This window comes from Anas acuta, chromosome 6 (assembly GCF_963932015.1).
Source record: "Anas acuta chromosome 6, bAnaAcu1.1, whole genome shotgun sequence".
NCBI classification, from domain to species: Eukaryota; Metazoa; Chordata; class Aves; order Anseriformes; family Anatidae; genus Anas; species Anas acuta.
The window spans coordinates 21,554,156-21,576,742 of record NC_088984.1 but is presented as its reverse complement, the minus strand read 5'-3'; the positions used below and the strand labels follow the sequence as shown (position 1 = coordinate 21,576,742).

The following is a 22,587-nucleotide window of genomic DNA, read 5'->3' as shown; positions in this document are numbered from 1 at the left end:
CGGTGTTTGTGTTACCGCATGCTATAGCACCTGTTACCATGGCAGCACTGCACCGAGGGCAGGAGCCTGGCAAAACTTCCCAGCGCCTTTCCAGCCGCTGCAATTAAACCTGCCTGCTCGCTTTGTACTTAGGAAAATCTTGTGCTTTGGCTTTCTCTGCGTTTAGGAGACAAAGAGGACTCGGCAGAGCAGACCGCTTTTAGCTGTTTATTTTTAGCATTGTAGTGATACCAGAAACATGGAAGTAAACAGGAGGTTGTCAAGCTGTTGTAAATAGCATAGGGCTAAACCCATGACACAGAGGAACCCACTGACTAGGGCGGCTTATTAAGGAAATATTTAACTGTAATTTTTAAGATACTTGATTTCAAGTGTTTATGGAAATTACTACTGTATCTTAATTTACCACATTTCAACATTTTCCCATTTCATGCCTCTGAGCCCAGAGCAGCCCCGACTCGTCTGTGAGCGGGTGCCAGTGCCCTCTCCTGGACACAGCCCGCCAGGGCCGCCGCCGGCTTCCCGATTTTGCTCTGAGGGGTGAGATAATGGAATATGTGGCAAACGTATTTTTAGACGCTAAAGAGGTAAATTCTGTCCTCTGTTCTGAACAGAAACCCGATCCTGCGTGCTGTATCTTGAAAATCGCCAGCTCTCTCCAACGGGAGGGCCCGAAGCCGTTCCCAGAAGGAAGTCGGTGCTCACAGCGCGGGGCCTTCCCAGAGCTCATGCATAGTTTCGATGTGAGCACTGATTTCAGCTATGTGGAATTATGAACCGAGAGGAGGGAGACATCACAGCTGTACTGGAATCTCTTCCTTCACACAATTACATTTAACAATGCAAAACAAATGTTAAAATTCATGGTTTAACTGTAAGAACTGCTTTGTTCTGTAAGCCCCTTAGAGACCTCTATTCACAACACCCAAAGTCTTAGACAAACACTGTAAAAGGCAGCTCCTCACTATACCCCTCAGTGAACTGTTGGTTTAGACAACGAGTGACAGGTAAGGAATGTAATACACCATGAACTGAAAAGGAAGCGAGAAGGTAACTGCTATAAAAAAACCTGCAGCTATGCAGGGCAGGGGCATGCTCCTGCTCCCACTGATGCATCCATCCCTCAAATCCTGGTCCTTGACTTCAGTGGCAAGCAGCCAAGGTCTAAATCTTTAACAGGAAGACTCCAAAGAGCTTCAGTTCTAATATGAATAAAAGAATAGTGCAATAATTTCCTGCTATCCAACCTCAGACCCAATGGTTACTAAGAGAAAAAGGACACTGATATTGTTGCATTTTAAACTGAAAGTATTAGAACATTACCAGAAGCAGACTGAAGGCAACATAAGCCTTATCACCTCTGTACTACATCTCTGTCATTCTCCCACTCAGCTTTCACACTCAGAACCACTCTCAGAATAGTTTTCCTGAAGAGCACAAGAAACAGTTCTGTTTTTGTGAAATTTTAGGATCATTTCTTTGTCATTATATATTAATTCATATATTATTTTTTGCTAATGTGTGTAAGGATATATGAAGGATTCGCCTAAAGAGCTGAACTATATTTGCTCACAAACTTGATGTGAAAATATAGCCCTAAGAGCTCAAAGATTTTTAGGAATCAAGGACAAATGAAGAGTAGGACAGGAAAAAAGAAAAATATATAGTAACAAGCTTCTATACTGCATTATAAGGAAATTGACAGAATTACTGAACAAAGAACATTTTAACCTCTAATGTGCACCTTCCTGAAAACAAAAAAGGAAGATAACAATTTTACTATATTGAACTTAATTTCCAGCTCACAGATGATTGTATACTTACTGGGCTGCTATCTTAATATACTTCTTTAATAGCTGCACACGCTTGCTGAGTTGAGAGCAAAGACAAATCTCAGTGACCACCCAGAACTGAATTTCATTAAATCTTCTTAAAAACAAGTCCAGATTTGCTGTGGTCTTTTTAAAATTGTGCCTTCCAAAAGTGTGATAGATCAGTTCCAGCTAGGAAAAAGAAAACAGTAGTTTTTTTTTGTTTGTTTGTGTAAGAAATCTTGTATTTTGGACAGTGGAAAAAAGCTAATAATGACCAGGTAAATATTGTCTACTTCCTACACTAGCCTGAAATTTGCTCTGCAGTTTGCATTTACTGTTGTACAGATGACAAGAATTTAGGTTGCAAATCCAATTGTCAATAGCTGAGACATACTAAAAGCCCAACTGTAGATTGTGCATAAATAGCTCAATATCTTGAGCGAAACATACTAAAGAAATTCAATAAACAGCACATGTTTGGGAAAAGTTTTATAAGCAAGATGAAAAAATAAAATTAGAGGAAGAACACCTCATACTTTCAAAACTTGTAGGTGGCTTTATTGTAGTATTTTTGAAAATCAAGATCAGATAAAGTTTTGTAAATAATGAATATACCTACAATATACAACTACACATTGTCTAACATAATCTGTTGAATACATAGATCTTCATACCTCATGCACACAGTTGAAGAGCTCCCAGTCATAAATTGTCATCTGATGAGCTAAGTCTTTGGAACTCATCAGTTCAAACGTTCCTACTGTACCAGTAGATGGTCCCTCTTGTTCTGGTAATGGCGCCTACAAATAAAAAAAATATTTCAGAAATGCTAAATTACATGATCGGTGCTTTTCTTCCATAATGTTCCTTTTTTTTTCCCCAGTGTGACCATTTCCCTAAGCCTGCTTCTCATACTAAAAGTGAAATTTGCTTTTAACCATTGGCTGGCATTAGGAAGTGAGCCTAAATCAGAATCCACTATGCACAGGATGCTCAGGGAAATTCTGAAAGCTCTTCAGAGGCACTGTAAGGAAATAAAACAGACTGTTCTCAGTATGTTATTTTTAGCATCATCCTAAAATTTGAAGCCAGAAATAAACACTTTGATATGTGTTGTGTTCCCTAAAGTATGCCTATTTGTTTAGAAGCATAGGTCTGTTCAAAAAGCTTTTGTTATTGATTTCCTTTCACATATACCAGTAACTAGGTCACAAAGCAAAAGCCAAGTACTTTTGAAGATTACTGATTGTAATGAAGAGAATTATTACATCTGCTGCTTTTCAGAAATCGGCAGCAATTGCAAGATCTTCTGTTCATTTATGAAATATGCCTTATACTTTCTCTTTGTCACTACCAGGATGCACTATCGGCCATTTGTGACTGTGAAACTCCTAGCTATGCTAATGAAAATTATATACACAGAGTCTTATGAGAAAGAATCCTTTATACCATTCAAGTATAAAATATTTTTGAAAGACATTTCTATACCGCCCAATAAAAGAGATGTGATCTACAGTGTTGCACACAAGTAGATATAATAAAGAGATTTAATAATTTTATAATAAAGAGATTTAAAACATGGCTTGAGATCAAGCCACATTTGAAGTAATCTGTTGTGTATATATTACAGTCAAAGTGTTTGAACCAGTCTGGACTAAATACTAACAAACAACCCTCTTGCAAATTCAAATGCACTCTGAAATACCCTTTGGGAAAACATCAGTAAAGCTTCTCATGAACCTACATTTTAATTGTTTTGTTTCCAGGAGAGGGCAGTAGAGTTCACTCACAAGTTTCTTTCTCTATTTCTCATAGGGTCTTTGTTAGATAATTACAGAGAAAGGAATTGTCAACAGGCTCCTTTCTGAGTAGCAACTGAATAGAGTCTGTGAGATTAACAGACCATATTTACATACTGCAACATCAAAAATGAGCTTATTAAATGAATCCCATTTTATAAAAGAATGTTCTATTACCTGTAGAAAAAGGACTGACTGCATTAATACATCAAGTCACTTTCTCAATAATACACAGTATGTAGTAGCTTTATTTTTGTTTGAGTTCTTGCTTTGCACTCTCAGGAAAACTTGTATTTCAAATATCACTATAATACAAACATTAAAAATGATTAAACCACAGGCATTATTACCTTCAAAGCTCCATCTACATTTTTTAAAATAGTGTATTTAAGCACCGTATTATAAAAAAAAAATCATGACAGCCATCAATCTTATAACAGCCTGCAGATCCCTCTGACCTGGGGTTTGCACAAACAAAAAATTCCTTCTGTTAAGACAGAGTATGAATGAAAAGTACACCAGTTTTGTGTAGAAAATCCTAATTTGTGAAAATCTGTGGAAAAAGACTTGTTCACAGACTGAAAGAGGGCTTTTTTCCCCTATTTGGAGACAAACACAACATAGCTGTTACCATAACAAACACATATTTTCCAAGGCTAGGAAAGAAGTACTTAGATGTAAACTCATTGCATATTTGCAAATTTGTCTGACCCAGAACAATTTTCACATGGGAATTTCCAAGTGTAATGAGAATAAATGTATCCACATGCACAACAGCCAGGAACTGGAATGTGAAAGGATTAAACTGGGAGGGAGGTAAGGTTGTAACATATTTCAATGTTATTTATATCTCTTTGAAAAAATGCATTTGATAAGGAGATGTGTTCTGCTATACAGTGCTGAGAACCTCTTAAAAGGTGCTGAGTGTTCTTCCCTAATTCCTACAGAAGTCAGTCCAGTTGACAAAAACTAGCACATAGCAGCCCTGTATCTCAGAGATCCCTGTAGCTTTTGAAGTACTTGACCCAAGGTAGATAGACAGCACAAGGGACCAGGCACAGAAAGTCATGACAATTTTCTGCTAAGGGTATGTCCACGCAGATGATGGAAAGCCATATAAAAAGTACTCAACATAGTTGTACTAATGCAACCCCACTTTAGACTAGCATGCCCCATAAGGGTATCTATTTGGCAGGATTACTTAAGCTGAAGGGAGCACCAGAATTTAATAAACTGAACAAGAGGTATCTCTGCATGGAACTACAGTAGGCTGTATGCGAATTCCCTAGTTATTAAACTGAAAGCAGCAGCAAAGCACAGATTTTACCATATCTATAAAAGAAATCAGGCATACGTACTAAGTGGCTTGTTAAAAGCATACAGGAGGCTGAAACAAGGCTAGGAGTAACAGAGTTCATGCTGACATGACTTGGCAATGACATTTGTTTTTAATGAAATAAAAGGAACAAAAAGTACAGTCAAATCAAACTCTATAAAAGCAGACCCCATGGAGATTGTTAGAATTACTGTATAAACTGTAAGTACTTACGAGCAATTTTACTTAAGAAAAAACAGACTTTCTCGCAGGAATATTTTTTGTGATTCTAGTTGGAATTATCTGAGATTTTGACATAGTATTTTGTGGGGCTCAGAAAGAAAAGATTTTAAGTAATTTACTGTTGGAATCAAGTCTCCATAATGCTGTAATTGGTAACATCTATCTTCTATAATATATCCTTGTGGCCATGAGGAGATAATTCTGTAATCAGGATTTACTGCATGTCTTAGTGATAATATTCAGTTCTTCCTACATGCTCAGTGCAACACAGAGAATACTGGGATCAAGTTCTGTCATGTAGATCAGATGGATTTCTGCTCTAGCTCAGGAAATGATGACATTAGCCTGTTTTAATTTCAAGGCTTGTCCCATAGCACTGTTACAAACCTTTTGTTGTGAATATTTCCACTAGTTTTTACCTAAAGCATAGATAATGCAAAAAATACCAAGCATTCAAATTAACTGAAGAGGTGAACTTTATGAGACCTGCATACATACATACCAGTGAATCGAACTGATCACGTGGGCAAGCAAACAGCCGTCCATTAACACTGAGAGTTGTAAACACTGAAACATCATGAGGCTTGAGCACCACTTTTTCTGTAAACATGAAACAGAAGACTGTTAAATGTATGTAGAATTTACAGGACTGACCCCAATAGCTGCGTAGATCAGCATTACGGGAATAAATTTTGCACAGTAAACCAATGTCCAGGATACAAAACAGATGACAACAAGGTCCTCTTGGTTGAAGAAATGTGACAACAAGCTCAGCCCAAGCCAGTCTCCTACAGAACTGGCATACAGAACTGGAATCCCAGCTCCTCGAACCACACAGGCAGGTGAAGAAGCCTGCACTGCCATCTCTAGGAACTACCCACAAAAGTTTCATCATAATTAGGGACTCTAGTCATTCTTCTCTGAGCTTTAAGAATGTGGAGAGCTGTTCTTACCAGAAATTTCCTTGAAAGACAACTGCATGGGAAAGTGATCAAATTGTAGCAACTGTATTCAAATCTCATGACAACAGTTCTAAAAGAGTGTCACATCACAGGTAAAGTAGAGATAATAAAGTAACTTACAAAAATCTCTATCACGGGGAGAAAGATTTCGCTGTCAGCAAATCTGACAATACAAAAATGCTGCAACTGCAAAAAGTAGAGCTGCCTGGTGTCAGTTCTCAGGAAGTAACCACTTTTGGCAGGCAACACCGCTTGCAAAAATGCCTCCCAGTAGAGCTCTCATTAGCTGTCTGTGTCCCAAACTCAACCAAAGCACTTCAGCAACACTAATTCTTCAGCAGAATCCACCTTGCAGTCACTCTCCCATTTCCACAGCCTATAGTGGGGGATTGACTCCTGACCCTTTGCCAACACTGCCTCAGTGGGCTTGGTACTAAGATGTTCAGTAGTGGTTTACATGGACAGAGCTGTCAGAATGGTAGTAAACACTACAGGAATATTAGCACTTCATCATTTTCTGACGTCACTGATTCATACATCGAACTTGACATCGTCCATGCTTACCTCATATTCCCGTTGTTAAAAAGCTTGAATGTCCTACAGTGAAGGGAACTTGGGGTAGCTCTGCTCTGTAACATGCAGATACACGAGCATCTCCATTTTCCCTGTATGCCATGTGAGCTCAAGTCTGTGCCTGAAGTGGGGAAAGGACTTGCCTCTAAGCTGGCTTGTACTAGCTGAACATGTGCATGGATATAAAAGCCAAGACTGAATTCATCTTGCTTTTGAATTCCACCTGACCTGCTGCTTCACTGTGAGAAATACTTCAGATGATGCAAATACAGTACCTCCTCCTGAACTCATCTTTACTATGATGAGGCCTTCTCCAGAACCCAGCTTATCTGCTACTGCGCTGATCACTTCCTTCACGGATGAAGACACTGGTACACGGATTGTGGTATAAGTTTGGTCTATGCAGTACACTTTAAAAAGAACTGGGGAAAAAAAAAAAGAAAGAAAAAAAAAAAGATTGTGCTATGTATGCCACGTGTAACAACCACAGAGATGTTATTGTACAAACTATTTTCTCTTCAATAACCATTGTTCACAAGTGAAAGAAATAAAGCAACAATAAGTCATTATTACTGTTTTGGTAACTCCCCCTTCCTCAGGTGTTCTACAATTTCTAGTATAGAAATCTTTGACTTCTCAGAGCTTTTAGTAAACCATGAAGTACTAGTGTTTTAGTGTTATACTGTTTATGGATGAAAATTTCATCTGGCACTTTGTCATGTCCCAGACGTCATAGTATTTTAAATAAACAATTGTTTCCAAGAGTCAGGAAAGCTGGTTGCAAACTCTCTTATTACAGGAAAATACTTTTTATATTACAAAATAAATTTTAAAATAAAGATCTTGTTACAATCAGAACTTCAATCAAACTGTGTTGCACCCATTTTTTTTTACACACAAGTATATAATTGCTGACTCAAGACTGTTGCAGAAAGTGAAAAGAAATGTCCTAACCTAAGAGCACAGTACACATTAGCTCCCAGACTAATACATGAACTCAGGTCTCCGGCTGCCTAGAAATCAATATGATAGTACATTAGCGTGCAAAAAGCAAGGCAGCTCACAGTGGCATGAATTTAAGACAGAAGAAGTTAGCAAAATACCCCTTTGGCTCAGCTGTCAATCCAAGCTAGGCAGCCCCTGGGGTTATAGCTGTCTGTGTTTTCAAGGTTCAGCTTGCTGCCTGCCCTACGAACAAGAAGGTTCAGCCATATGAAAGCAGCAGTTACTTCCTGCCCATGCAAATGGGAGAAGTAGTACTTCCATGGCTGTATCAGCTATTTTGCTCTTTGTAGACCTAGAAGAAACACTGATAGGAACAATGGGAGCTGCAAGATTTGTATGATTTGCAAGATCTGTATGGCAAGATTTCTGCTGTTCATATACAGATACTTCCTGCTTTTGAAATGGCTCTTTCTGTGGTTTGCTTTATGCCAACGGCATTCTCAGATAAAAGACTTTGCATTTTGTTCCCTTATTTTTACCATTGTACAGTAGCAAGAGCTATCCTTTGACATCAAACACCTTGAAGCAGTGGTTATCTTCTGTGATGAAGATGCACCAAAACAACCATTGAGAGACTGGACCAGGCAGTTGCAAAGAAATCTGCAGATTTATGAATTTTAAGGAATATACATGCTTATTTACAATGACTAGATCTCATCAGCAGAGTTCAGGATTTTGTTGACATGGCAGTGCTTTTTCCTGCATGAAGTAAAGGACAAAATGAAAAGCCACTACAACTGGAAAGGACAGTCTGACACACTGCTGTAAATTTTACCTTGATCTCTTCTCAAGGAGTCAAACTATAGCAATAGGGCAAGACAGCAGATTCTGTTTTCTGGGCTGTGCGTCACAGAGCAGAGATTCAGGGCATGATTATCTGCTCCACTCATATCTCACAAAGGAGCATTTCTGGTGAAACAGCTGTACATTCCCTCAAACTATGCAGAAGAGAAAGAGGCTCACACGTGACCTTCAGCAGCAAATATATATTGCACTGGAATCATCTATCTGCTCTGTGCTGGTGCAGCCTCACCTCAAGTACTGCGTGCAGTTTTAGGTGCCACAACATAAGAAACACTTAGAAGTATTAAAGACTGTCCAAAGGAGGTTTATGAAGATGGTGAAGGATCTAGAGGTGAAGACGTATGAGGAGTGGCTAAAGTTACTTGTTTTTTTCAGCCTAGAGGAGACTCAGGGAAGCTTCCTCATGAGGGGAGTAGAAGGGCAGGTGGCGACCAGTGATAGGACTCAAGGGAACAGCATGCAGCAGGGAAGCTGCATCAGGGGAGGTTCAAGCTGGGTATTAGGAAGAGGTTCTTCACTTAGAACGTTGTTGGGCACTGGAACAGGCTCCCCAGGGAAGCAGTCATGGCACCGAGCCTGACAGAGCGCAAGAAGTGTTTTGACAGTGCTCTCAGACATATGGTCTAGTTTTTGGTTGGTTCTGTGTGGAGCCAGGAGTTGAATTTCATGATCCTTGTGGGTCCCTTCCAACTTAGGATATTCTATGATTCTGTGATATCTGCATGGACACTGTCCATACTGGTTCTTACCTGTTTTGTTCATCCCCTGTTTTAAAGGTTGTTACATCTTCCTCTGAGGAAGCACAGTGTTTGGAAAAAACACTGGGAAAAAAACAGGAGTACTTCAAAACAATGGAAAATGTCAGGTTAGCAAAAACAAAGCTTGCTTCAGGCTAGGCTTCAAAACTGTTGGTACTTCTGTTTATTTTTAGACCATTTGTTTTCAGAGAACCAACTTTACTATAAATCCCAGTGGCTCAAGAAAACTTTGCAGAGAAACAACTCACCTTCATCACTGCCCCTAATAGGCTGGCGTTTCTGTGCTCTGTCATCACTTGTGTTAAACAGCTGCAGAAGAACTTTGTGCTGAAAATTAATCATCACGATTCACATTATGGCAGGAATAAACATTATGGGTAGAACTGAATTACAATCAATCAATGGCAGCAAGAAGGGTAGCAATGCAAAATTTCACACAATTCTAAAAGCTATTTCTCAATGTGTCATTTTAATATATCCAAAATTACTAAATAGAAGATTGTTTACAGGTTTGCTGTGCTAAAGCTTTCACTTAAGAAAATAGGCAAATACATTCTTACCTTCTTTTGTGGTGCTTTAGGTTCTTCAGAACTATAAAAAGGTAAAACATAGAATATATCATTAGGTATTACCTGAAAGAGTTTGTGCACAAAATCACCTAAAGAACATAGACCACTTGTCAAACTACAATATCAACATATTTATCAAGGCTGGGGAAATACTAAGTCTGTGCAAGCATGACACAAGCATCCAGTTTAGTTTCAATGGTGTATACATCATTTCTTATTCTTCCTGTCAATCCCTTTATGAGAGAGTTTGGTGTTTGCAAGAACAATATGGAAAGAGAGGGTCACAGACATTCATCCAAGCAAGCCTGCATGCAAACATTCAGTGACTGATTGCCATTCACAAAACACAATTTTAATAGATATAAGCAATACATTTTCTTCATCTATTTAATGAGAAAAAGAAGAAAGGGCAAGAAGAAAAGAAGAAAAAATTGTGCTTACACTTGCTTTACAATTTTCTCTAGCTCTGGAAGTTGTTCCTTTAGGGCTGCAATCATTCTAGTATCATCTGATACAGATACATAAAATTCCTGCAAATGATACAGCATAGTCTTTAAATGACTATAGGGGTAAATGAGCAGTACTAAGGATAGAGGATTATGACATGACATCTGATAGTTTAATGATTATAAAGAATGCTAATCTGCATAGATGAAGACATGCTGGGCCCAACCCTCTATTACTGCTACTTGTTTATCTCCAGCTGATTTAAAGCATGAGTTACACATGCAGAAGGGAAGACTGATGAGAGGTGGAAGAGAGAAGTGTTTTCTTAAGCTTACTGCGCAACCACTGACTGCTTGTGCAAATACTGCATTTTCAGATTATCAAAGAGAAAAACAAGAGAATTCACAATTAATCTGCCACAATAGTGTTTTTTTATTCACTGCTGTTGTATTGTAGTTATTGCTATTGTTAACCACGAAATTAATTTCTTTGCTTTTTCTTGTAAAACAACATCACAAAACCCAACAAACTTGACCATGCTTGCTACTACAAATCCATCTCCCATCTCATCTGTAATTTCTCTGAATGTACTATTTTCAGTCACACTTGGACTTCCTCTCCTCCAGCACTATCCTGGATCTTTTCCACTTTGGCTTCTATCCCACATTCCATTTTTCTCTGAGGTGTCTAGTGATCTCTTCTTAGGCAAAACTTAGAACCACTGAACCATACGCATTTTCCATGATGTAGAGTACTTGAAACATTTGTCTACTTAAAATCTTTTCCACAGTTACTTGGTAGAGATCTTTCAGTACAATGATACAACAATTCCTTCATACCTCCAAAAAGGCCATTGCTGCTTCATCTTCTTGCAGTAAATCTCCATATAAAGCAGCCCACTGGAGAACCAGTCGAATGACTCGCCTTTTGTTGTTGAGGGCATAATCCATTTTCTCTTGCTCTGTACCCTGGGAAGGCTGGGCATGATAGGTGCCATGGTGTCAAGGAAAACGCTCAGTGGTTGAAAGTATCAAAACCAGTATGAATTCACAAACAACTGACTTCCAAACGGCATTCAAACATAACTTCCCAGTTACAGTGGCAGAAAAAGAAAAATGACAACTTGTGTTTATAAACAATTCCAGTCTTATGTCTGTGAGGAAGGCTACTGGAATGAACCACTCTTACCGCTTTTATTTACAGAAGCTATTGTAAGCCAAGGTGAACCTCAGTCCCATTATGGTAGGAGAACCTGAAAGATTACAGTCTAAACTGGCTGCACAGACATGGGATGAAATAACAAATTATATAGTAGCCTCATTTTACATATGAGGAAATCAAGGATTCCGCTCTACCAAATATAGCATATTTGGGAGGCAATACTTTGTGACAGTTATTTTGTGACAAACAATGAGAAAAAGTGAGAAACCTTTTTCATATAGAAGTGTCAACATTACCAAATATGCAGATAGAAAAAAAGTATAATTTATTCAAAGGAAAGAAAAAAAAGTAAAGGCTCAAATGAAATGCAAGCATGCCCTGTTCCTACAAGAACTTCTAAGTACAGAGCATCTCAGTCATCTAACTGAAGCTATAACTTTAAAAGCTCTGGTCACTTAAAGATCTCTGCTGACATCTCTATTAAATCAGTGAAAAAGCAGACTGAAGAGCTGAACGTGGACTTCAGACTCTGTTCTCAGATAAGGGGAGGAAGGTACAAAAGATTCAATTATAACTGAATTATATTAGTTTTTTGCACTTTGTCATTCAGTGTTGCTTTGTTTTTATAGACAAAGAGAACTACTACTACTACAAAGAGAACAAAAAAGGTGTTTATAACCTAGGGCTTCCTTCTAAACTTTGAATTACGTCCTCTAAGCAAAGGCATTAACAAGGTGGGTTTTTTTGTTTATTTTCTTTTAAATATAATTCAATACTACTTTCCTGCCAAGGTCTCTATTTCCCATCACTCTTACAGTAATCATGCCGACTTAGAATGAAAAACTGATGCTGAGGAAATCTGCTGCTCTTAGAAAGTCCATGATGGGCAATAAACTGAGTTAACTTCAGCCCTTAACTATGCAAAAATTAAGAGGAATCCACTGCAGAAATGACATATGACAATTTGTGTACCTCTCCACAGAGGCTAACAATGTATATTAAAACCATTTCCCAATAAACTGATGACTGAGTATGAAGTAAGCACAAAACGAGTGCAACCACTTCAACTGTTCTTCCTGGGTACCAAAATTCTGATCCTACATTACCATGAATGATAACGTTCCCAAGTATATGGAAACAATTTGTACTTTAATACTGGCAATCTTTCATGCACAGAGAAGTCCAGCATCCTTTCAACCTGCACGTTCAGTTGCTATAAAAAATATTTTAAAATATTAATTAGAAATCAAAATTATCTAAAATACATATTTTAAGCTTCCCCGTTAGAATTTTAAGATATCTCTTTTTTTTTTCCCTAACAAATATTAATTCACTTTGTACTAATAAAATGTTATGGGAAAAAAGTATTTATTAACTCACGCTTTTCAAATGATCCTCCTGCCCAAAATCCCTGCAGAGATCCGGCATACTACCAGGGTTACTAGGGCACTCACTTGACTGACAAACTTAGAAATCTGCATTTTAATTTCATTCAGAAAGGTTTCAAATGACTGGGGAACTAAACATGTCAGTACATTTATGGAAGTAAGTAAGTCAAAGGGTCGTATGAAATAAATAATATATTGTAAGCTCTGTGCTCTAATGTCTCAGGGAGCAAGTTTAATATTCTACTGAGTCATTTTTCTCATGCCATTTTTACATTTCAAACACTGCAATTATTTCATGTATTTTTACTTTCTTATTAACTGACTCACTGCAGGCACTGGTAATTTTTCTGTATTTTTACTGCTCATTTATATTAATTGCTCTTTTATTAACACTATCACGGGGAAAGTCAATGAAGGGTTCTCCCGTTTTTATGGGACCTACAGGATGCAGATTCACTGTAGATGGCAATCAGAAGTAAAATATCATGTATTCTTGCAATAAGTGTCAGATAATTGTGAAATATTTATCAACACCAACATGATTAGCGTTCAATATATATATTTCTAATTCTGTCTAACATATGCTAGGAACTGGAATCAATTCTGAAGTCTGCTCTTTGCTGCATGAGAATATTTAACTAGATTGGGAGATGTGTGAAATCAGCACCCATTATTTCAGTGGAATGCAAGCTATCTGGCTAGCATGATGGTAAGTGAGGTTCACAAAACATTCATAAGGAAGCAAGCTAAAGTACTATTGTCCACAAAGAGCAAAAGAAGAGTTTAGAAATTGAAAGCATTTAGACAATAGCCCTTTAAAGATGAAAACTTATACACATGCTCCCAGACTTGCAATATCCCAAGAGTACTTATCCTAAAGGGCACTTTTGGACATGTTACTCTGTACCAAGTTTTATTTGGGGATTTTTTTCCTGCCTCCCTCTGACAAACTGTAGCTCTGAGAATTTGTCCATTTCTATCTTTGTGAAGTAGACAGAGAAAGAGGGGCCTTGGTCTAACAGATAGGATGTGCGCCTATAACGTGATCCAGAACAGGGAAGAATGTCCTTTGCTTTCCTATTAACAAAAAAAAAAAAAAAAAAGACGTGATTCTTTAATATTGCAGGATCAATATGCTCTAATGATAAAATAGTGGTGTGTCAAGGGACAGCATGGCATAAGTACTGAGTCCTGAGCAACAAATAATGTTATTCAACCAAAATGGTGCACATGTCCATTCCTTTCAGCCTTAAAGAACATGCAGATGACCAAATACCGCTGTAAAGGAATAGAAAAAAAACAAATAATTTATACCCTGTACTATGCTTGAAAGCACTACAGTGGTCTAGCTCTACTCATACCTGCATGCTGCCAGCTAAAATAGGATCCTAAGTGGGTGTAAGAAAACAGACTTTTATTGATTCAAAATTGGGAGCTGGAGCAAAAACAGTGTCTCTGACTGAATCACCTTTCTTATTTTTCTTTTACCATTTTAATTTCCTCACTGAGCATAACTAATCTGTCCTTAGTCTCACAGCACCACCAAGCATTTTTGTACAGTGATTTTGCTCAAAAAAGATGAGCTTTGTTAGCAACCTTTCAACTCTAACAATAAATTTCAATGGTACAATCAACAGAGCACAGTTTGATTTTCCATATTCAGAATGGACCAAATAAACAATAATTCAGCTCTAGGAAAAGCTGACACTAAAGCAGTGGGATACCAGTTACTTCCAGCCCTCCTCCTCCTCCTCTCTGAAAAGGAATTAGCGTGATGCCTGCCATGACCCACTTAAGTAGTATATTGGTCTTAGCCTCTCTGGAATAGATTTTATAATCTATGCATACACATAAGTGACATTATCACTTTTATCTTCAGAAAAGCTTTTCCTCTATAAACAATGAGGTACAATTTGCTTATGAGTCTGATTTTCCCAGTTACTGGATATCAGAGGTATGCTATTATAACAAAGGACAGACAAGCCTGAGTTTCTAATGTACTGATTGAATAATATGAGCTAGATAAATCTGAGAAAAAAAGAAAGTGCTGTCCTTTTTTCCTCCTCTTAAAGCTGTCAGCAACAGCATTTCATAATAATTTTGATATCTGAAACTATGTGGTTTTGGAAAATGTGTTTGTTGCAGGTGTATGAACAATTTTCTGTAGACCAGTTTTGTGGGTCCAAAGGTTTTCAAAACAATTACTGTCCTTGCTAGGAGTAACACAAATAGATTCTTAAGCTTGCCAGACAAGGACACGATGCTCTATTTTGTGGTTTCAGGGTGTTAGCTTTCCCAGATGTCACTCGCCCTGCTGAGCTTCAAGAAAAGCACACTTTCACATCAATCTGATTCTAAAAAAAATAATAGGGAATTGAAGTTACACCTCTTGTCAGAAATCTATAAAACAGAAAACATCATATGTTTATTTAATGCTCCCAATCACTTGATTCCATCAAGTCACTACACACAAGGAAAACTTTTCAGTCCCCCACAGCTCCCTGAACTAAATGACCTGCCAGTAGCTGACTGATGGACATTTCACACACGCCCTCTACAAAACATGCAGACAGTATGAGAATCACCTCCAACTCTTGATGTTATCCAACTGTACTTTTTTTTTCTTTTTTTTTTTTTTTTTAATTTTTTCCCTCTTAGGTATTCACATGCAATCCAAGTTTCTTGCAGTTTGTTAAAATTTCCTATAGATTATTATTATTATTGTTTGTAGGTGTATTATGACAGTTCCTAGGAACTACTTACTCATTACCGTGTCCTGGGGTGCATCAAGCACGGCATCGCTAGTAGGTCGAGGGAGGTGATTGTCCCGCTCTACTCTGCGCTGGTGCGGCCTCACCTCGAGTACTGTGTGCAGTTCTGGGCACCACAGTATAAAAAGGACATGAAACTGTTGGAGAGTGTCCAGAGGAGGGCTACGAAGATGGTGAAAGGCCTGGAGGGGAAGACGTACGAGGAACGGCTGAGGGCACTGGGCCTGTTCAGCCTGGAGAAGAGGAGGCTGAGGGGAGACCTCATCACAGTCTACAACTTCCTCGTAAGGGGGTGTCGAGAGGCAGGAGACCTTTTCTCCATTAACACCAGCGACAGGACCCGCGGGAACGGGGTTAAGCTGAGGCAGGGGAAGTTTAGGCTTGACATCAGGAGGGGGTTCTTCACAGAGAGAGTGGTTGCACACTGGAACAGGCTCCCCAGGGAAGTGGTCACTGCACCGAGCCTGTCTGAATTTAAGAAGAGATTGGACTGTGCACTTAGTCACATGGTCTGAACTTTTGGGTAGACCTGTGCGGTGTCAAGAGTTGGACTTGATGATCCTTAAGGGTCCCTTCCAACTCAGCATATTCTATGATTCTATGATTGGTTTCCTAGTTCATGCACCCTTCTTTTTGAAGCAGTTTGCAGCTTGTAATCTATAACATGAACCATTGAAATCATCAAAACATAGTGATCTTAGCTAAAATCTCATTGTTGTGGTTCAGCAAAAAATCAAAAAAAGATAAAAGACATAGGAGGGGTAATCCAAATTTTTATGTAATTTAATCTTACAGAATCAAAGAATGGTTTGGGTCGGAAGGGACCTTAAAGATCATCTGGTTCCGATCCCTCTGCCATGGGGAGGAGACCTTCCACTACACCAGGTTGCTCAAAGCCCTGTCCAACCTGGCCTTGAACACCTATCTGGTGAAGGGGCAGTAGGTTTCTTTTCCCAGGAAAGATACAATTATCATGCTCCAGGACTGCATCTCACTATGTTTACACTATCCATTTCAGAGTTGTTGAGTGAGGGACTGGCTGTTAGTCAGACATTGAGAATCCACCCACAAGGCACAGCCTCCATGAAATAAGATCTGATTCTTGAGAGAGAAAAGCTCCCATCCCATCACTGTTAGGGGAAGTCATAAAATGGACACAACCTTTTCATTACAAAAGGATATTGTGCCATCAAGGCTGGGCAGAGCTGACTATTTGGCATAAAAACACAGTGCATCATTATAAAGTCATTTAAAGCAGAATCTGTGAAAAGAGAAGAAAGAAAACAAGAAATTAAGCCACAGCAAACATTTTGGGGATCACAAGGATGAGGCTTCTTTCAGCTAAAAGATCTTATTAGCCCTCTGCAGATAGTAAAGGAGTCTTTTTGCACTTTGTTTGTATGTATTAAGTATGAAAATGCAAATGAACAAATATGAGCTGAAATATTAACCTTTTATTCTTGTCTACATAGATTTTATTGCACTTATGTTAAGAAGCAGTCTGTGTCAAAGGAAAACTTGGCACAGCTAACAAAAACAAACGAACAAACAAAAAACCTCTATACAAAAGTGAAATATTTGGGTATATTTTTCTCCTCTACAAATGTAGAGACCTTAGCATAAGAAGTATCAGGCCTGCCACACCTAAGCACCTAAGAATTGTTGCTGCATCTTTAGGGAACTGCAATATTAAGCAGCACATTTAGTATGCACTATGTAGAAGGCAAACAATTTAATTCTTTGCTGATTTCCTAACAGTGAGCAGAAGACCTAACAAATTTAAATGAATGGTCAAATTTCTGCTTTTATTTTGATTCAAAAGTATCACTGCTGCTACATTTAAATTAAAATGTACATGGACAAAATGATTTGGTAGTACTTATATTTAATCTGACAACATGGAAAGCTCTTTTTTCACTTAATGTGATGTGCGTTAGTGCTAGTGTAAATCCCAGGTTTACCTTATCTTTGTACTTGTAACAACAAGGATTTATCCAGCCTAGCTGCAGAGGCCAGTATAAACTTTATTTTACTTTTAAACTATGCAAGTCTTACATGGAATCACTGAAATACAATAAACACAGTACTCTGGGGTATCAATACTACATTGCAACTTTAGAGATAAGAGAAACTTAAAAACACTGTAAGTAAGTGATGTGAGAGAAAATATGGTGATATAAGAGTTAACCTAATATTACATCATTGCTTCACTGTAATTCATGTTTGAGAATATCTCTAAGTTGACAAAGCACTGCCAAAATGGTGAGACTTTTTATTTACATAATATACCAAAGTGAACTTTAACTGTTCTTAAATTAAGGTATTGCATAAAGCAAAAATTAGAATTTCTAGTTCTCTGAGCTCCTATATTCTAAAAATAGCTTAGTTTGTGAATTGTGCCATTTTTGTCCCATTGGATGACCAGGGGCTAAGTTTGAAAGGATTTCAAAAACAATTCAATTTAGAAACATGTATAACACATCCATAATATGGATAGTGAACTTGCCATTATATACTTGCACGTTTAAAGAACAACTTTCTGCTTGTAATCCTAACAATTAGGCACCTATGAAAAGGTTCATTTTTATTTTTAAAAGTGATTAATACACACAGTGTAAAAGGATTTCTGTAATCTTTCAATTCTTACACCATTTATGGCCCACTATCCAGCACTCTGAGCTCAGTAACAAATCAATTGTGGATCACTTAGGAATACCTTAGAATATATACTTCTTAGACATCTGTAATGTTAAAAAAACTTGCTAAATAAATACCCTTTAGGTTAATGTAAAAGTCTCTGCATGACTTTATCATAAGTAGGAGGATTTTTTGTGCCTAAATTATTTTTTTTTCTAAATTACTTAGTGACAGTAAATCAGTAAATATATATATCCTTAGATGTAAATTGGCTGTTCTCCCTACACAAATGAAAAGCAGCCTATTAAGTGCAGCTGCAGCAACCTGCATTCTTGGGACCTAGCCCAGATTGCACATACTCTTTTGAGTAAGCAGCCTTCTCTCCCTGCACATGGGAAAGTTATCACAAACAACTAATTTAAATGCAATGTGATATAGATATGAAAATTTGGGAAAACATATCCTAACATAATACAATGGCTGGAGGAATCAAGCTAGTTCACAGTATTAAGTGACAACCAAAACAGTAATTATAAGTACCATTATCATCTGGCGGTTAATGCATGCTCTTTTCTGGCATTATGGTTGTGCCTATTTAAAGTTCTGACTAGTGGTCTGGCACTTTTTGAGATTTCTTTTTTTGATTCTTTTTGAGATGCTGTTCTACTCTGAACCAGAAGTATGAATACAACAGAGCAGGCTAGGAGGACTGGATTGTTGTCTCTAATCCTAGATTTTCTATGTTTTCTTAAGGCTGGATGGCTCTGCTTCTGGGAAAAAATACTACCAGATGCTTTTCAAAACAACATGTTGCAGTGTATCCCCAGCTTGCTGTATATGCAGTAATAATAACGACACAGCTTTTGTCATGTACCTGTTGCTTCATTTAAAGTTACTTCAAGGCGCATAGTTTCTAGAAAGTGCTCTAAAATTTTTTCTGGGGTTCCTGACATCACAATATACCTGAGGGAGGGAAAGGAGCAGTTAGCATCTCATAGGCAAAATGACAAATCAAGAAAAAGCTGCATACCAGTGAGAAGACAAGGAGTATTAAATGCAAATACCTACTTGCACCTGAATCTCTGTGTCTTAGGATGAAACCACTCACAATCTTTGTTACCCTCTGTGAAATGTATTGCAATAACACTCTCCAACCTACCCAGGGAGTGCAAGATGACAGACAGCCCCCTCCCTGTACAAGTACTCCAGTATAACATCACCACAGTTACACTGCAATCAACAGAGCTGCACTGGTGTAAACCCAGGGAAGTGCAATCAGAAATGCTTCTCCACTGAGAATGAATACTTCAGTAATGATAGCAATTTGTAGTCATAAGAGGGTCTTAATAGACTTACTCTGAGCATGAAATGAGAACTAGTGTGTATCATTGTCAGAGCAAGGAAACAATTTCCTCCAGCAACAGATAGGGGTTGGTCTGAGAAGATGGGGACAGATAATGAAATACCACATTGTGCCTTCAAATTTGTGTAATGCCTTAGATAGCTGAGGTAAGTAAGTTTTTGCAAGTGGATAAACTTACTAATGTACCATTTCCAGGATTAAATTAAAAGAGGTGGGAGAAGTAGTGCAATAGTTAGGTTACTCTGCCTAATGCAAGAACACAGGCAACATTTTAAGTACCAGCAGAATATCACAGGATATTGCTACACTTGTCCTGCCATAGTTTTCTTTCTTTCCTTGCAGATTGGATTTTTCTTTTTTAATCTTTCCCTCCATTCTTCCAATCTTTGCATCTTTTTCTTCTTTTTTTTTGGAATCCAACTGATAAAGTATGGAACTTTAAAAAAAAAAAAGAAAAAGAAAAAAAAGGAAGAAAGAAAGAAAAACCCCCGAGAAGTGAAGATACTCTGCTCCTGCTGAGAAATAAGTGGTGGAGCTGAGCTCCTGGGAGCTCCTCCTCACTTTGAGCGCTGACCGTCACAGTTCTTTTACCTGCCAACCCCTTTGGAAGAACCGTATTGATGTCCCAAGAACACAAACACTTGTTAAGCCAGTGCACATTCTCGCAGAGATACTAACCAAGTATCTAAGTGAGTGAAGCAGAGAAATCACAGGTTGCTGTACTCTGAATATGAAAGCGAAAATGAACAGTGGGGCGACTTGCAGGGCTGCTGAATTTATCCTGCATGAGTGTGATCACCCATAAAGAGAGAAGTTAGATCATGGGAGTGAGAACTTCAGAGCTAGTTCTTCGAAGCAAAGCTGTCACTGTTTGAAAGCATGGCTCAGGGAGCCGTGTCTCCCCAGGAGAGAAGGAAGCAGAATCCAAATCACAACTCAGAGGATCTGCTCCAAAAGTGAAGTTTTCCCCAAGAAGAAGAAAACGAGTTTCTTCGTTGACTTGATGTCTTGGGGAAACAACTCCAGAATGCAGAACATTTCTCTAGTTCAAATACTACATACCTGTTTTGGGAGCAAATCCTTAAAGGGCAGCTCATCTGTAGTGATATCAGAGATGTGAGCTACCTATTTAAGAGCAAAGCAGCAAGCCTTTAAGAAGAGGTCCCTGTTAAGTCTCTCTTTTGGGCCCAATGATTTTCAATAAGTACTGAGCACTCAACTGATGCATTCTAGTAAACACATTATGGAAATCTGAATAGGCCAGTAATTTGATTTAGAGTCTTGAGCATAAATGCAGCCACTTACTGTTATCTATTAATAAAAGAAACAAAAGAAATGACATCTTTAAAACCAGTGAACTCATTCTGAAGATTTTAAACAAAAAGATGCTGCCAACACACTGCTAACAAAGATTGTTGAAAACCAGCCAGTGAACATTAAAAGTAGCTTCCTCTTTCATGTAGCTTGTGTCTGTTTGTCATAGTTATTACCAAAAGTTCCCTTACTGGCACACTGATAATACACAAAAGCTGACCAAATGAATACAACATTTACAGAAAGCAGATTCTGAGCTTTACCTGCAAAAATTCCAGGAACATAAGTTTTAAAATAACCAGGGACCATAACTATCTCTAGCTACTTTTCATCAAATTCTGAACAAAAAAGGGTAAAATAATAGAAATAATGCTGGTGCAAAGTGTTTTCAGGGAAGGTGGTGTTTAGAACGTGTTTAAATAAAACTTTGACTTTTGAAAGTATGAAAAATTTATCAGACCAAATAAAACGGATTTAAATCTATGAAAGAGTCACTGTGCATACCAGATGCTGATGCAAATCTACTGACTGCAGTCGTTTCCCTCATTTAGACAGGAAAAAATTGCTCTAAGGGTACATCATTTCCTAGGAACGTAGTTTATTTTTCCAATAGATCAAGTGGAAGATGAAATGGCAGTTTCTAAAATGTGTGAAATGTGTAAAATACAAGCAATGGTTTGTTTAACCATTCACAGATCTTTACAAATATTTATACTCAATTATAAAGATAAAATGTGTATGTGGAATCCCAGCTCAGATAAAAACTGTACCCAAAATATCTCACAGTAAATTTGCTCTTTCTTTGAGAAAAAGTAAGATGCAGGGTAAAGGATTCAAAACTTCTTTGTGCTTATTTTGTTGAAGTTGCTCGAGCGTTGCTAAAGAAAATGATTATGTGACAAGAAATTGTGCCTCCATTTGTAAATAACACATTTACAAAGCCTTTAGGGGTTTTACCAACATTTGGAATTATAATAGCCTCACTCCATTCTTATCACAGTAGCATCCAGAATTGTACTTTTCCCCTTTCAGTAAGAAAGTAAAGAAAATATAAAGAATATTGTTATTACAGTGCAAACCTCTTCTGTAAGATAAGCTGTGCAATTTTCATTGCATGAAATCTTCATTTGTATATAAATTGTACCTAGCAAACTCTTATTAGAATCCAGAGTTTAAAATCCAGAATGAAAATATCTATACTTAACAATAAAACAATGCCTTTTTCTTGTGTCTTTTACATAGTAGCTCTGCTTAATAGGGTTTCAGCATTCTCCGCATGCCGTCTATTTAGAAGTTATTACATGAGATACGTTTTTACAGTGAGATCTTCACAGAATTATCGTGAAAAGTCATAGTCATGCTGCTGGAAATGGCTATATTATCCACTGTGAGGAATGTGATTGGCTGATGATTAATAAAAAAGAACATTTTATATATTCTGCATTTTTCCACAAGAAGGGGGAATATGCTATTGTTTGGATAATAATGCCATAAGAAAAAGTTAATCATTGTCTGACGTGCACTATTGAATGAAAACATACTTGTGTTGAGGCTGTGAATTTCCTTGATTAGAAACTCTATTTCCTGCTGGGATCTTCTCCAACACCAAGACGTCTTGGTCATGTTCTTTGAGCCTTACAGTGTTTGCTTCCACATCCTGCAAG

At 37.8% G+C, this 22,587-nt stretch overlaps 1 protein-coding gene across 1 annotated transcript in view; it reads right to left on the bottom strand.

Moving 5' to 3' along the window:
• RAPGEF4 (Rap guanine nucleotide exchange factor 4) overlaps positions 1-22,587 on the bottom strand; it is a 151,237-nt gene that overhangs the window by 16,851 nt on the left and 111,799 nt on the right. Inside the window, 11 exon segments of the mRNA XM_068686715.1 lie at positions 1,825-2,003; positions 2,489-2,614; positions 5,674-5,771; positions 6,982-7,128; positions 9,522-9,600; positions 9,834-9,864; positions 10,284-10,372; positions 11,129-11,279; positions 16,792-16,870; positions 19,121-19,209; positions 22,465-22,580. Coding sequence (XP_068542816.1) covers positions 1,825-2,003; positions 2,489-2,614; positions 5,674-5,771; positions 6,982-7,128; positions 9,522-9,600; positions 9,834-9,864; positions 10,284-10,372; positions 11,129-11,279; positions 16,792-16,870; positions 19,121-19,209; positions 22,465-22,580 — 1,184 coding nt within the window.